The 17,550-nt window shown below is 39.6% G+C and overlaps 1 protein-coding gene across 1 annotated transcript in view; it reads right to left on the reverse strand.

Moving 5' to 3' along the window:
- LOC133544570 (sodium/potassium-transporting ATPase subunit alpha-1) overlaps window positions 1-17,550 on the reverse strand; it is a 52,029-nt gene that overhangs the window by 23,068 nt on the left and 11,411 nt on the right. The window contains exon 2 of the mRNA XM_061890051.1: window positions 16-129. Coding sequence (XP_061746035.1) covers window positions 16-129 — 114 coding nt within the window. The remainder of the gene's footprint in view (window positions 1-15; window positions 130-17,550) is intronic.

Consider the following 17,550-nt stretch of genomic DNA (forward strand, 5'->3'; position numbering starts at 1 on the left):
CAACCGGACACTCACCATGTCCACTTCCTTCTTTAATTCATCCATGTCTTTCTCCTTCTTCTTCCCTTTCGCCTTCTTTTTGCCTCCCTGCTCAGAGGTGGCAGCCAGCTCATATTGTTCTCGTCCTTCCTGGAAATGAAAAAAAAAAACAAATAAGAAGGTTTAAGTAAACTAACTCGCAATACCAGTTTCAATGCGTACATAAAAAAATAAAAAAATAAAACAAGACTGGAAATGAACCTGGTGACATGGACAAAACCAATAATAGAAGTTCAACCACAGGATCTGTTTGTTTGAGTGTTTCCCAGAGCAAATATCCGCACGAGCAAACATTGATTAAGGGTTAAGACTCATGCATAATACAAAGCTGCACAGGGAACAGAGGTGTTCATGTTGGCGGTGAAGCACCAATTAATGAGCCATTTGTACACCGGCACGGATATGCTGTGTAGCCGCCATCTTGATGGTGATATTTTCGATCCAACACGACCTAGAGTGCGGCCTACCAAATACTGCAGACAATCCCCTGTCATGGAAATATGCAAACTAATAATGTTTCTCGAAAGTTTCCCAGGGAGTCGCTGGAGCAGAGTGTGTGATCCCAGCACATGTTGTTATTGTTGCGCGACCCCCCCAGTCAGCTAAGCTGGGAAAACACTGGTTTTTGATCACTGCGGCCAGATATGAGCCTCTGGACACTCAATGGCCTTAGAGGCCACCTGGCTTTGGACAAATAATTCCACGGTGGTTAAGAAAAAAAATCGACTGATTTACGAGATAAGTTCTAATGTTCTTTATTATAAAAGTAGTATTAATATTTTGGGGTTCGTTTTCAGTGTTAATGAAATACTAAATCAACTTCTTTTAGAAGTTGATTTAGTATGTAACGCTACTGGTACCTGTATTTAGATTTTACAGTACAGAGCATGGGTGTCAAACTCTGGCCCACGAGCCAAATTTGGCCCGCCGTGTAATTTCACTTGGCCCTTGAGGCAATATCACATTAACATTAGAGCTGGCCCGCCGCTGTAACACCGCATTCACCGCTAATACTCTTATTTGCCAACCCTACCGATTTTCCCGGGAGACTCCTGAAGTTCAGTGCCCCTCCCGAATTTCATCCGGGACAACAATATTTGGAGTGGGCTTTAAAATGGGTTGTACTTGTATAGCGCTTTTCCACCTTCAAGGTACTCAAAGCGCTTTGACACTACTTCCACATTTACCCATTCACACACACATTCACACACTGATGGAGGGAGCTGCAATGCAAGGCGCCAACCAGCACCCATCAGGAGCAAGGGTGAAGTGTCTTGCTCAGGACACAACAGACGTGACGAGGTTGGTACTAGGTGGGGATTGAACCAGGGACCCTCGCGTTGCGCACGGCCACTCTCCCAATGCGCACTGCCTTTGGCGTTCTCTACAACCTGTCTCCACGTCCGCTTTTCCTCCATACAAACAGTCACATAATATATGCGGCTTATACACACACACACAAGTGAATGCAAGGCATACTTGGTCAACAGCCATACAGGTCACACTGAGGGTGGCCGTATAAACAACTTTAACACTATTACAAATATGCGCCACACTGTGAACCCACACCAAACAAGAATGACACATTTCGGGAGAACATCCGCACCGTAACACAACATAAACACAACAGAACAAATACCCACAACCCCTTGCAGCACTAACTCTTCCGGGACGCTACATTATACACCCCCCGCTATCACCAAACCCCACCGCCGAAAAGAGGTATTCAATTTTTATTTAAATTTTATTTGATATGCCGTAGTGTGTGAATGTGAGTGTGAATGTTGTCTGTCTATCTGTGTTGGCCCTGCGATGAGGTGGCGACTTGTCCAGGGTGTACCCCGCCTTCCGCCCGATTGTAGCTGAGATAGGCGCCAGCGCCCCCCGCGACCCCGAAAGGGAATAAGCGGTAGAAAATGGATGGATGCCGTTGATATTTTTTAATTATTATTATTATTTGAAACTTGATTTTGCATGTCACTATAAAGTTATATAAGCCTTGCTTGTTCAATATTCAATCAAAAACTTGTTTGGGTCCCTATTAAAAGGTTAATTTGTTCAACCTCGGCCCGCGGCTTTGTTCGGTTTTAAATTTTGGCCCACTCTGTATTTGAGTTTGACACCCCTGGTATATAGCCTCGGTACACCTAAGTACCGATATCCCACACGGTCACATTTGTAATGAGGGACAGGAAGTGTACATTGAACGTTGTGATGCACCTCCACAAGCCTGAATGCGTATGCAAAGGCGAGACATTCAGCGTAAAATCCGAGATCTAGGAGGAGGGACAGGAAGTGTACATTGAACGTTGTGATGCACCTCCACAAGCCTGAAGGCGTATGCAAAGGCGAAACATGCAGCGTAAAATCCGAGATCTAGGCGGAGGGACATGAAGTGTATTGAATGTTGTGATGCACCTCCACAAGCCTGAAGGCGTATGCAAATGGAGACATTCAGCGTAAAATCCGAGATCTAGGCGGATGGACAGGAAGTGTACATTGAACGTTGTGATGCACCTCCACAAGCCTGAAAGCGTATGCAAATTCGAGACATTCAGCGTAAAATCAGAGATCTAGGCGGAGGTACAGGAAGCGTACATTGAACGTTGTGATGCACCTCCACAAGCCTGAAGGCGTATGCAAAGGCGAGACATTCAGCGTAAAATCCGAGATCTAGGCGGAGGGACAGGAAGTGTACATTGAACGTTGTGATGCACCTCCACAAGCCTGAAAGCGTATGCAAAGGCGAGACATTCAGCATAAAATCCGAGATCTAGGCGGAGGGACAGGAAGTCTACATTGAACGTTGTGATGCACCTCCACAAGCCTAAAAGCGTATGCAAAGGCGAGACATTCAGCGTAAAACCCGAGATCAAGGCGGAAAAAAATACTTCAACCCAGCCTTTGAGTAGCGGGAGAGAATCCCAAGCCTCGAGACCCTCTTTTGTCGTTAATGTCTCGGTTTCTGAGCACATCAGGTGGAATATGTAAATGAACAAATGCAAGAGAATAATTCAGAAACAAAGTGCTGGATCAAGAACATGACCACAAGCTGTATTATTAATCCTGCACTTCAGCCAAGGGAACATTTTAATTGACAAAAAACGCAATAGAAATTCACAACACTGTTCAAATTGCTATAAGCGGACTTGCAGTTTTCTATTAAAAAACATTTAATAAAATAAAAAGCTGTAAACCAGCGGTGTCCAAAGTGCATGGCAAGGGTCAGCAGCAGCAAATCACACCTGTCTGTTGACATATAAGTACCTTTAAAGCCTCACATAAGAGAATGGTGGACCAACTAAGTTATTATTGATAATTATAATAATTAATAATTAATTTATAGATGTTCTCTGGCACTGCTTAAAAATGTCTTATATGACAAACATTCTTGTACTGCACTGACAACGATTCCTTTGCTTTGTAGGCCACTGTTTGCAGAGGTGGGTAGACTAAGCAAACATTGTACTTAAATACGAGTATCGTGACTCACGTACAAGTAAAAATAACTTGTCCAAATAATGATTTGAGAAAGAGTAAGCAAATATTCTGTAAAAAAAAAAAAAACTCGAGTACTAAGTAACTTGTGAGTGACTTCGGATTTATTTAGTAGCTATTTTTAATGGTCCTTGAACTCCTACTGTAGTTGATGTTTTGTAAAAGAAACATTTACAATTTACTGCAACATGTTTTCTCGAGTAAGAAGCGGAATTCTTGTAGACCCAAATGTCAACATTTCTGACATACATGACGGCAAGATAGAAATGTTACTTTCCCTTTTTTTTAAGTAAACATTAGAGAGTTGTGCTGTCTTGTCTGACGTTGTCACTTTGAACTGTCAGTAAGTGTCCATGCAATAAATTAGTCTGATTTAGGGCCACACAATTTTGAGAAAAAATTGATTTAGATTTGTATCTACAGAATTGTTGTTGTGATTTTACATTGTTATATCCTTAAAACAATTTTCATAAAACTGCAAAAAAAAATTAGTGAAGAAAGATATGTTACTTTTAGACTGCCAATTAACATTAGTTTGTTTGAAGGTGTTACACATTAAAACATTATTAAATAATCTTAAATAAATGTTAAAAGATAATTGGCTTGATGCAGACAGACTCAGAGCTATTGCTATTAAACTGAAGAAATAATCGATAAATACTATACAGTGATTATAATGTAACGTGATAATAATGTATAATAATTAAAGCAAGAAGCCATTTAAAATGATATAACCTTTTATTTCTCACCACTGTAGATTTTTTTAACATTGAACTGTAATGGGAAGACAAATAACCTTGTTATCCTAACTAAATAAACAAAACAAAAAAATTACCTCAACTCTGAAAGCAAACATTTACCCTAAATAAACATTGAACATTTTAAAGAGCATTCTTCCCCAGTTGGAAAAACTGGGGAAGGTCGAACGTTGTCTTTTTGTTCGTTGCCATAATGTAATTCTCGCTCCTTCATCCGTGTTGATGGACTCATATTGCCCATCCAATTTGAAGCTGAAATATTACCACAACGGGACAATTGGCTTTATAATTACATTTTTTCCTGGTAATTTGTGTTACTTTGCGGAACTTCCTACTAACAAGTTGTGAGGTTCTGTGTCTACGCATCGTGTGCGTGCGTGTGTAAATAAATACGCTCAGATGCTGAGAGCTATGCACAAAGTGGGACCTCTTTCTTCCATTTTGAAGCTTAAGAGAAAGAAACGTGTTTTTGATTGATTGATTGATTGAAAGCTTGATTGAAAGCTTTATTAGTAGATTGCACAGTTCAGTACCGTGTGGCGCAGTGGTAGAGTGGCCGTGCGGAACCCGAGGGTCCCTGGTTCAAATCCCACCTAGTACCAACCTCGTCACGTCCGTTGTGTCCTGAGCAAGACACTTCACCCTTGCTCCTGATGGGTGCTGGTTAGCGCCTTGCATGGCAGCTCCCTCCATCAGTGTATGAATGTGTGTGTGAATGGGTAAATGTGGAAGTAGTGTCAAAGCGCTTTGAGTACCTTGAAGGTAGAAAAGCGCTATACAAGTACAACCCATTTATCATTTATATTCCGTACAATTGACCACTAAATGGTAACACCAGAATAAGTTTTCCAACTTGTAAATCAATTCATGGCTCAACCATTCAGATTGGCGAACATGTCCGTCACTCAAATGTGACTGCCAAAAAAAAAGAAAAACCTTGCCTCTTGCCATTAACTGATAGCAGTGGTTCTCAACCTTTTTTCAGTGATGTACACCCTGTGAACATGTTTTTAATTCAAGTACCCCCTAATCAGAACAAAGCATTTTTGGTTTAAAAAAAGAGATAAAGAAGTAAAATACAGCTATGTCATCAAACCTTGTTTACCTGTATGTCATCTTTTTTGTAAGGGGCGCTGGAAGCCGGCAGACCCGTCAGCGATCCTGTTCTGTCTCCCTGTAATGTTTGTCTGATCTTGAATGGGATTGTGCTGAAAATTTTAATTTTCCTGAAGGAACTCTCCTGACGGAATAAATAAAGTACTATCTAATCTAATCTAATCTAAGTTTCTGATTTATTAAATGGTATAACAGTGGAAAATATTGCTCCTTTGTAGTGGTCTTCCTTGAACTATTTGGAAAAAAAGATATGAAAATAGAAGTAATCATCAACTTAAAGTGCCCTCTTTGGGGATTGTAATAGAGATCCATCTGGATTCATGAACTTAATTATAAACATTTCTTCACAAAAAAAAAAAATCTTTTAACATCAATATTTATGGAACATGTCCACAAAAAAATCTAGCTGTCAACACTGAATATTGCATTGTTGCATTTCTTTTCACAGTTTATGAACTTATATTCATATTTTGTTGAAGTATTATTCAATAAATATATTTATAAAGTATTTTTGAATTGCTGCTAATTTTAGAATATTTAAAAAAAAATCTCACGTACCCCTTGGCATACCTTCAAGTACCCCTAGGGCAGTGGTCCTCAAACTTTTTTGTCATCCCCCACTTTGGAAAAGGGTGAGTTGTCAAGCCCCACCTGCCGCCATCACCCCAACAGAACGCTAATGCCAAGCTTAACATTTTCAAATTTATTGAACATCAAGTAACATCAAGTTGTATTCATTCAAACTCAATAACATAAAATAACATCAAGTTTTTGGTTGATTAGGCCCTCAGATTTTTGTTTCTCTGCAGGCGCTGGGTCTGGTTCAATGACCTTTGAGGTGCAAGTAACAAATTTATCCATTTTGTGTAATTGTGGTCCACACATTAGCCTGCTACCCATCCGCGGGAAAGTTTGTTCCGCTTAGCCCCGCCCCCATTAGTTACTGTTGCTATGTCTGTCAAACTTTCGTGAAATTTCCTCCCGTTCTTCGCGCCCCACCTGTCATGTCTCTATTCCCCACCAGTGGGGCCCGCCCCACACTTTGAAAAACGCTGCCCTAGGGGTACGCGTACGACCATTTGAGAACCACTGCCTTATATAACTAATCAAAACTTTGATGCTGATATGACGTCTGTTTACCATGCAAACCTAGTCTGATTTGTCAAATAATCAGACAATAATTTTTTTAGAACTACATGCGAAGTTCTAGTTTCAATGCTCTACCTGTAATGCGACTGTTGGCCATACGCAGTGCGCCTCTTGTACACTTGGGGGCGACTGAGGTCATTCCAGCTTGTTTAGCTATGTGGGAATGTAAATACAGCAGGAGAGAATGCCATCCATCCATTTTCTACCGCTTATTCCCTTTTGGGGTTGCTGGCGCCTATCTCAGCTACAATCGGGCAGAAGGCGGGGTACGCCCTGGACAAGTCGCCACCTCATCGCAGAGGAGAGAATGCTATTTGCTAAAAAGGTGGTGCTAGTAACTGTCGAGCTCCGGCTCTAACAGATAACTACAACCTTTTACTGCTTTTTGTGTTTTTAATAATGTTTTAATAATAAATAAACTACATGTGTGGTTATTATGATTGCCAGACACATAAAGATTGTTTTTTGGGGAGAACGATTTGACTATTTCCTGTTAATTCTAACTTCCAAGTGAATAATTTTTTATTGCTGGTTTACATGTCAATTAAGTTGTCTGAAATGTTTTATTTGAACATTAGATTTTTACATCTTTACATTTGTGTTGAATAATATAAATGAATATGATCGATGTTGTCTTGAAGTCATGTAATCTATCGCTATTAAACATTGTTATCTACTGACTAACGAATACCGAAACATAAACCGGGCACATACACTATATTGCCAAAAGTATTTGGCCACCTGCCTTGACTCACATATGAACATTTAGTGCCATCCCATTCCTAACCCATAGGGTTCTATATGATGTCGGTCCACCTCTTGCAGCTATTATAGCTTCAACTCCTCTGGGAAGGCTGTCCACAAGGTTGCGGAGTGTGTTTATAGGAATTGTTGACCATTCTTCCAAAAGCGCATTGGTGAGGTCACACACTGATGTTGGTCGAGAAGGCCTGGCTCTCAAGTCTCCGTTCTGTTTCATCCCAAAGATGTTCTATCGGGTTCAAGTCAGGACTCCGTGCAGGCCAGTCAAGTTCATCTACACCAGACTCTGTCATCCATGTCTTTATGGACATGGTCATGTTGGAAGAGGAAGGGGCCCGCTCCAAACTGTCCCCACAAGGTTGGGTGCATCGAATTGTCCAAAATGTTTTGGTATCCTGGAGCATTCAAAGTTCCTTTAACTGGAACTAAGGGGCCACACTCAACTCCTGAAAAACAACCTCACACCATAATTTTTCTGCTGACCACTCTGTCAGTTTATGCGGCCTACCACTTTGAGGCTGAGTTGCTGTTGTTCCCAAACTCTTAACTTTTCTTATAATAAAACCGACAGTTTACTTTGGAATATTTAGGAGCGAGAAAATTTCACCACTGGATTTGTTACACATGTGGCATCCTACGACAGTTCCACGCTGGAAATTACAGAGAGTGGCCCATTCTTTCACAAATGTTTATGGAAACAAACAGTCTCCATGTCTAAGTGCTTGATTTTATACTCCAGTGGCCGGGCCAAGTGATTAGGACACCTGATTCTCATCATTTGGATGGGTGGCCAAATACTTTTGGCAATATAGCGTATTTTTACTCTGCAATCCATTGTGTTGTGTATATAAAGAAGTTTAAGGTTCAAAATTATGTTAAGAAATTTCTGCCTATTGGTTCTCTACCATTAGCAGGGATGTGCTGGCATCATTTCATGTAATTAGAGTGTCTTCTTTGAGGGTATTCTGACGGTTTTAGACAAGTCAGTTTTTAACTTAACCTTTTGAAATATTGACTTATTTCAGCTTGTATAACTGTACTTTTTTATTGCTTTGAGTAAAAAAAGAAATGTATTTATTTAGTTTATTTTTCACCTGCAAATAATTTAGTATGCAAGGCTTTCTTTGATTAGTGAAATGGAGTGAAACGTCACGAGTCCCTACGTTTGATTGGTGAAACGGTCATGTGACAGTGCCTGCCTGAAGAAAGCTCTCCGAAAAGCCAAATTAAAACCTCTTCGCAAGCTTTAATCATCCATCCATCATACATCCATCTTCTAAATAGATGATAAATAATGATATACATAATTGTAACGATGGGTGCAACACTCAATGTAACGGAGTACAAGTAGCGTTGTTTCTTCACAAAAATACTAAAGTAAAAGTATGTTGTATTTAAAGTACTCAAGATAATTTATACAAAAAGTTACTCGAGTAAATGTCCATCCATCCACCCATTTTCTACCACTTATTCCCTTTGGGGTCGCTGAAGCCTATCTCAGCTACAATCGGGCGGAAGGCGGTGTACACCCTGGACAAGTCGCCACCTCATCGCAGGGCCAACACAGATAGTAACAGAGTAAATGTAGTACCCACCTCTGACTGTTTCTGATCTTAAGGGAATAGATATCAAAATTAATCGAAAAACGCAAAACGGGCCTTTGGTGGAACTGATTCAGATAGACACAAAGTCTGTTAATGTTTTCATGACAACTTTTTACATTTTCTTCAACACAATCAAATGCATAACAATATATTGGTGAGTTGTTCAGAGTTGTTTGCTAGCAAAGCAGGGATTCACTAATTTTGATACTATTGGCGTTAACTATGCGGTGTAAGGTCACAGGTTCAAAATTAAAATGTAAACCATTAAATATAGAAATAGGGTTGGGCGTACAGCATGAATGGGAAACGGGACTTTCATTCCGATTCTCTGGAAACAGTCCACATTTTTAAACAATCCCTATTTTTGATGATCAGTCCGCTGACCGGAAATGATAGCTGCCTTAGGCCCTGTCTACATTAAGCCGGATAACTCCTTAAACAAATAATTATTCAGCCTAAGAACCGTGTCAGCTACACTAAACCATAGTTTAAGGTCCCAAAGCAGACTGTATCAGTTATTGTCCGTCATGTATGTCGCGGACTCAACGCCTAGCTCCAGAGTATACAAAGTCATTAAAAACAAATGGACAATGAAGGTGAAGGCAAAAGAGTGAGGAGTGTCCTGACCAGATCCCTGGATTGATTGACGTGAAATGTTCTTGATCACATTGTTTACTTTCACATGTCCATTAAACATTTGATTAATTTATGATGGGTCAGGTTTGATTCACTACAATAGCGTCCCCACAGCATATTGGATTGTAGTTAATTGAAATGCCAAAATACCAGTCTTAAACGACCATTGTGTGTGTGTGGACAAGGATAAGGTTAGGTGGGATTTATCCTGGATAACCTTAGTGTAGAAGGGGCCTTAGACTGTATCTCCGTACACCATGTGCAACTACTCCCCAAAGTCAATAACTATGTTAACTAATGTAACGTTTAAGAAAGTAAGATGCTATAAACAAGTAGATTAATTAAGATTATTTAAATCGAGGGATGGAATAATTTATCACTCTTGGACTGCCCTGTTGCATTAAGCGACCCCCCACATTTGCGGTCCCTTCCAAGGTTGCTCATTGTTCCCACCGGGTTGAGTTTTTTTCCTGCCCTGATGTGGGATCAGCGCCAAGGATGTCATTGTGGTTTGTGCAGCCCTTTGAGGCATTTGTGATTAAGGGCTGTATAAATAAACGTTGACTGATATAGTACATGATAAACAGTACAGTTATCAATCATTTTATTTTCAATATTTGTTGTTGCTTTTGTTGTGTTTGTTAATGTTTAAAAATTCAGGGCATAAGTCTCTGGACACAAATCCTTTTGTTTATCTGTTGTAAATAGGGATGTTCCGATCAGAGTTTTATGCTGCAAATTTGGAAACCGTTAATCCATGAGAGAAATCCGCCAATCCGGATCACAAGTGTTAAGTGTGACTATTTGTCTTATTTATTTATGATGAATGCTATTGTGAGTCTATTGATATAAACACAATATTCCAACTAGTTCTTTTTTTGGCTAACAACAAACAATTGTATGTAATAAAATAAAATCAGGAACTAGTTTGGATATTAGGTTGATATTTGTACACTGAATATAGCACTCACCATTAAAAAAGATCAAATAAAATATAGTAAAAACATGTGATCGGTATAGGCAGATTTCACCAGTGGATGATTCGTATCAGAATAAAACCCTGATTAAAACACCCCTATCGCTAATATATATACAGGATTGGTCTTACTGTTTGGTTATGAGGCTTTCAAAAACAAAGTTAAACTTTTGTGGAAAGAAACATAACATTTATATATATTCAAGTTCAAATGACTGATATGTTTATACTAGTTGAAAATAGCCCAATGAGAATATGAGAATTGGGGCGGTATAGCTCGGTTGGTAGAGTGGCCGTGCCAGCAACTTGAGGGTTGCAGGTTTGATTCCCGCTTCCGCCATCCTAGTCACTGCCGTTGTGTCCTTGGGCAAGACACTATACCCACGTGCTCCCAATGCCACCCACACTGGTTTAAATGTAACTTAGTTATTGGGTTTCACTATGTAAAGCGCTTTGAGTCACTAGAGAAAAGCGCTATATAAAATATAATTCACTTCACTTCAATTGCATATTTTTTAACGTGCCTCTTAAAAGAGTCCGAATCAAGAAGTGTTAAGATAGGCAATTTCATTTAATGATACTCGGTAAACATTGCCAAATCAGCTGACAACAAACCTAACTAATGCACACAAGCGTACTGTATTTTATACTGTAAGGGTGTTCATTACATGTTTGGAGCAGAACGAGGGTGGCGAGATACACGTGCAGCACGTTTGAAAGTTAGCGCACTTTAAGGAAAATGCAAATTTGTTGCAAACTGCCTATTAGATCGAATGTATAATTTATAGCAGGGTTGTCCAAACTTTTCGGATCAAGGGCCACATACTAAAAGAAAAGATTAATCTAATTACATTTATATTTGTCTTAAAAGGGGCTCTATAGAGCACAAAACTACTTTTCTTATTTATTGGTAGCGGATTTTATGTATTTGAGATCTGCACAAGTTCAAACAGTTTTAAATTAAACCACAAAGGAGGATTTAACTTCCTCCAAACAAGCTGTTTGGAATTTCCCCCAAGTGTGAAGTTTTCCCAGGTGTTACATCAGCGGAATATCCATATATGGTAGCGATTTACCCAAGCTGTTTTGCGCGAGTCTGCCATTGTAGTCAATAACCTCCTTTTCCGCCATCCTCTTGTTGTGGGGCAGACTGCCTCGTACATGCACCTGCATCATTCCCTGTTCCCTTTTCTACTACAAACTATCGTAAAGTTCGAATTCCTGTCTGTCAGTAGTCACGCTATGGAAGGGCTAAAAACTACTACATGGATGACGGGGAGAAAACGATGTCGTAGTGGAGCGATGCAAATGCAATGATTATGTCTCGTTTTTATTATTGTAAAACATGTTGGTCGCAGCAAGCAAAATGACTCTGAGGCCATTGGAAACTTTGCACAAACAATCGCTCAAAATCCTTGACCGAAAACTACAACACTACCATCACTGTTTAGTTCTCAAAAAATATAGATTGTTAAACTTAGCTAATATTCAAAGATTAGCATCAATACGAATGGTCCATCAAATCCTAAATAACACTGCACCAGCGCCACTTCGGCACTTTGTCCAGTTTACATCTGCTGTGACAACTAGAAAACACACAAGCCTCCACCAGGGGGCAGTGTAGAGTACCCAGATGTAAAACATATTTTGCAAAATCAGCCTTTTCACATAAAGTCATAAAGGAATGGAACAACCTCACAACAAACTTGAAAAGTTTAACAGATTACTATTCATGTAAATTGAAGTTGAAAAGTGGCTTTGGAGCAATCAAAGCTGCTCACACGGTCACTAAGGTGGCCACTATGTTTGACGGATCAACTTAATGTGTAATATATTCATCCATGACAGCATTTTTGTTGTAAATTGTGAGGTGTGTCTGTTAAAATCATGGTTGTTTTTACAAATGATGACAGATGTGAACAAGAGCATGTATTGTCTTTGTGTGATGATGTAAATGAGATGTGGTTGTATTGTATATTAAGTATGTGTCTATGAAAGGGCATTTTATGACTTTTCTTAATTTGATTACGTGATATGGTATGATTTTATTGTGATAATTTTATTGCATGATTTTTGTATCCCTTTAATTTAGGTAGCCAGGGACTGCAGATGGAGATGAGCTATTTGGCTATAATCTGGTACAGAACATATCTGTCTTTGATCTTAATGTTTCTGTGCATTGTCCCTTCAAATAAAGACTAAACTATTAAGACAAGTTCATAAAACAGCATATTTTAAATAGACGGCCAGAAAACAGCTTGAAGACTGTCTGGAAAACAAAATCTATGCAAAATTTTGACCCAAAAAAAAAAAATCAGCAATACATGTTATGACAACACATTGAAGTGTTTAAAAAAAAAATCTAAGCTAAGGTTTCCCATTAGTGTAACTGATCGTGGTACACCACCACAGCAAAATAATAGCCACCACATCTTTAAAAAAATGTATTAGTATCACGTTATATATTGTATTGGTACCTCCATAAAAAGTCAAAGTTTGGCGCTCTTTTTAAATATTATTGCCAATCTTATGCTGACAACCGGCCCAAATCCCTCCTGCCTCCGTGCTTCATCAGACACACAAGAACACTTCCTCACTCTCTGCGAATCCAAGGCATGGACGCTGTGTTCGCAATCATGAGAACTCTGAACAGAAAAACCACACGAACATAAAACAAAACACCAGCAGGTCGTTACAGTATAAATGGAGACTTTTAGCCTAATGTTTGTGCACTATTGACATGGCCAAAAAAAGACTTAGACCCCCGCAACAGCGCTACCGAAACCGGATGTTGTGATGAAGTAGGAAAATACACTGGATTGTCTGGAGCAGATGCAGAATGTCTGCATATGGACGTATTTTAATTTCTTTCAGACATACCCACGGACAGCTATCTACAAAAAGCTTAAATATTATTAGGACAGATGCGGCTTTTAAAGAGAGAAAGTGCAATTGTAGCAGCAGTGCAAAGCAAGTGTGACATGCTCACTGCCAACATTAAAGGACAGAAGTAAAGAGTCTCCACACAAGAATATAATCAATGATAACACCAGAAAAAGATGCAAAATTTGTTGCTAGTCGTTTTTTAGAACGAAAAAGTCACTAAAAGTCTCTTAACACTCAAAGTATATTGTAAAAAAGGCAGCAACAATTGAAAATAAAGCAACATTATATAAAAAATGTGTTAACACTAATTAAGAATACTTTTGTTTTAATAGTAGGTGTACATTTAGCCTTTTTAAAGAAAATAATATTATACGTTGATGTCATGATGAACATGCCCGCACAATGGCCTTAACCACGACCCCGCCGCCAAAGGTATTTTTGCAATCTTGGTGAAACTCTGTAATCCAACACTCTGTAAAGATGGTAAAGGTATTGAAACAAATCATCTCACCGTTGCGTCATAGATAGGGCTGGGCCGATAAAACGATATCAATGTATATCGCGATAAACACAATCGATATATATACAAAATGCGTTCAATAAAATATTCAATATATATTTTAAAATTTTGGGTCGAAAGAAACCAGAAATTGTCAGGCAAGATTTATTCCATGCAGTCACTCGTGCTTTGGGAACACAGCCAACAGGAAACAGAACACAAACACAACAATATCGACTACCAAATTTGCTTGCGCCGTCTTTCCGTCTCGCTGTGGATTCACTGCATGGAGTGAGAAAACAAACTGTAATATCTTGATGTATCCAACTCGCCTTTAGTTTTGTCGGTTTTAATGCAGAAGGTGCGACAACATCCTGACCCTTTCAATGGGTGTTTAATGAGTAGCTTCCCAAACTATTCTGTGCGGTGTTCAATAACATGCAATAAGAAACATATATTTAATGTACCGTAAGATTTTTTGTTGAAATAAAGCAAATAATGCAATTTTTATGGGTCCCTTTATTTAGAAAAGTACCGAAAAATATCCAGAGCTGTACCAAATATTGGTATCTGGACAACAGTACCTCCACTGATAAATATCACCTTTGGTAAGTTATAAATTGTTGTATTGTATTTATTGCCAGGCTTAAATAAGTCATAAAAGTATGAAAAATTATCGATATTGATCAATATGAAATACGTATATTGCGATAGTTTTCAGCCATATCTCCCAGTCCCAGTTATAGATGACAAAACAGTTATTATTAGAGTTATTAGTACCAACACTTTTTCTCGTTTTTTTTTTTTTTGCATTTTTTTTTTGTTTTATTGGTTTCCTATATTTTTTTAGAGTGTGCCGCAGGCCAAGAAGAAGAAAAACAAAACTACAATGCAGACCACAAATTACCCCAAAGCCGCACTATGGACAGTTGAACATATTTGTTTAAATGCCAAACAAAGTTGATGATACTTTTGTACAAAGAAAAGTATCAGAAAGGAGACTTCGGTTTGATTGATTGATTGAATGAAACTTTTATTAGTAGATTGCACAGTTCGGTACATATTCCGTAAAATTGACCACTAAATGGTAACACCCGAATAAGTTTTTCAACTTGTTTAAGTTGGGGTCCACGTTAATCAATTCATGGTACATTTGCATGTTTTAAAGCACTTTACTGGCCAAAATTCCTATGGACAGACCTGGTTAGTGTCAGATATACAAGCTGCTCATTCAGCTGTGCTGGACAATGCAGGCGCGCACACACACTCCTGGGACTGTGCCCGGTTGCTATCGGCGACCAAAGCCACGCCCCTAGAGATATGTGAATGAGCAGTCCTGTCACATGTTTTAACCCCTCCTCCCCCCCTCCTTCCACTTCCCCTCAGCCATCAAGTTTCTGTCTAATGGGGGAAAGAAAAGTGTGCAGAGTTTTAACACTCGCATCACGTCCCGTGCAACTTTCAGTACTCCGAATCAGGAACAAAAGGCGCCAAATGAATCAATGGCTTTTGTTGTTGTAGGGGCAGCTCGCTTCATGGGATCGAGATTTACACAACCGGCCCTTCAAAACAGCGACACTTAATGTGAAAAGCATGTGGAGGAATGGAGGAGGAGCCACCACGTGGACTTTAGGTCAAAAATCGGCTTTCTCTTAGCCGGCATTTCCAACTAAGCACAGTGGAACGGGACGCCACCGTCAGAATGAATGAAGCAAACAAATAAGAGACCCTTTCTTCCGCTCTCTTTCACTTTTCTTAGCCTTGGCCACACCTTTTGGGCCTCAAATGGCCGGGAATTGGATCATCACGGTCTGGTTAGGGCTAACTTGGGTAAAACGCCGAAACGGGAGGCAACAGCTTGCCTGAGAGAGAAACCAGGTCTGAGCAGAGCTGAGGAAAAGTGTGTTGTGTCACAGATGAGCGCCACTATGAGACAAAAACCCCCGCAAGGAGGAAAGGAAGGTAAAATCCCCGGGGAGAAGTGGGAGGGGAGCTAGGTAGGAACAGAGAGGGAAACAAAGTGTAAAGAATGGATGTGAAGGTGTAGTCCCCCTTCGGCTGAGAATACATGTGGCCCGTGGCTGACATACTCAGTCAGTGGAAAAAAACAACAAACAGGGCCCCTTACATGGACAATCGTGTCTTGGGATTTGAGTCATGTCCACGCGAACACTTATTTTCAAAAACGAACATTTAACCCACACCGGGGATGGAAAAAAAAACACTCCCTCCACCCAAGTGACGTTAAAAAATGTCTGCCCACATAAAAACAAAATCACTGGTTCTGTTTATAAATATTGCGATATAATACAGCAGTGTTTTGCAACCTTTTTGGAGCCACGGCACATTTTTTCATTGAAAAAATCCTGAGACACACCACTAGCAGAAAACATAAAACAATTAATCTCAGCAGCCGATATTGACAGTAAAAAGGTCTTCTCACAATTGTTGGATATAAATACAGACCATAACCAACCATGCATCACTATAGCTCGTTTCAAAGTAGATGTACTGTCACGACCGGTCAAGTCACGCCGCGACTTATTTGGGGTTCTTGGATTTTTTTCCTGTGTGTAATGTTTTAGTTCTTGTATTGAGCTACTATTTTGTTGTGGATTGTGATGTCATGTACGGATATACTTTGTGGACGCCGTCTGCTACTCCACACGCTGTAAGTCTTTGCTGTCGTCCAGCATTCTGTTTTTGTTTACTTTGCAGCCAGTTCAGCTTTAGTTTCGTTTTGCGTAGCCATCCCTAAGCGACACTTGCCTTTTATTTATTTTCGGTTTAAGCATTAGATACCTTTTTACCTGCACACTGCCTCCCGCTGTCGTCGGCATATTGTGATCACGACTAACCATGTTCCCGACATCCACAACGCAATTAGCTACCTGCTGCCACCTACAGATATGAAAGATTATTACACGGTTACTCTGCTGCGCTCTAGACAGCACTGACACTCAACTACGGCACATTATTTGCGGATTATAAATACTGGTTTGCAAAAAATAATTTTAACCCAATTAAGTGAATTGACATTTCCTACGGCACACCAGACATTTTCTCACGGTACACTAGTGTGCTGTGGCACAATGGTTGAAAAACATTGTTAATACGCGAACAATGGCATGTGCATTACCTTTATAATCACCACACACTTTCATGCAACCTAAGAAAGAATTGTTGAAGTCAGTAAGTAAGTACATTTTATTTATAAAGCACTTTTCACAGATAAAATAACAAAGCGCTGTACAAAATATAGGTGAGGTAAAACAACAATTCCATTTAAAACAACACGGGCAACATCATACAAAGGATAAAGTGTGTTAAAAATTATAGTTAAAAGGTGCATTAGCTAAAAGCTTTACAAAAAAGAGAAGTTTTCAATGTTTTTCTTAAAAGTTTCAACACAGTCAAGATCACGGAGGGACTGGTGCACGTTGTTCCAGAGTCTGGGAGCTATAGCCAGGTCTCCACGGGTTTTAAAACAAATTTTGGGGATCTTTAGAAGACCCTGGTCTGAAGACCGGAAGCTGCGCCCTGAAGAGTAGGGGCATAGCAAGTCAGTGATGTACTGAGGGGCCCCACCATGCAACACACGGAAAGTCGGGACTAGAAACCTTAATC

The sequence above is a fragment of the Nerophis ophidion genome, linkage group LG27, assembly GCF_033978795.1.
Source record: "Nerophis ophidion isolate RoL-2023_Sa linkage group LG27, RoL_Noph_v1.0, whole genome shotgun sequence".
Lineage (NCBI taxonomy): Eukaryota > Metazoa > Chordata > Actinopteri > Syngnathiformes > Syngnathidae > Nerophis > Nerophis ophidion.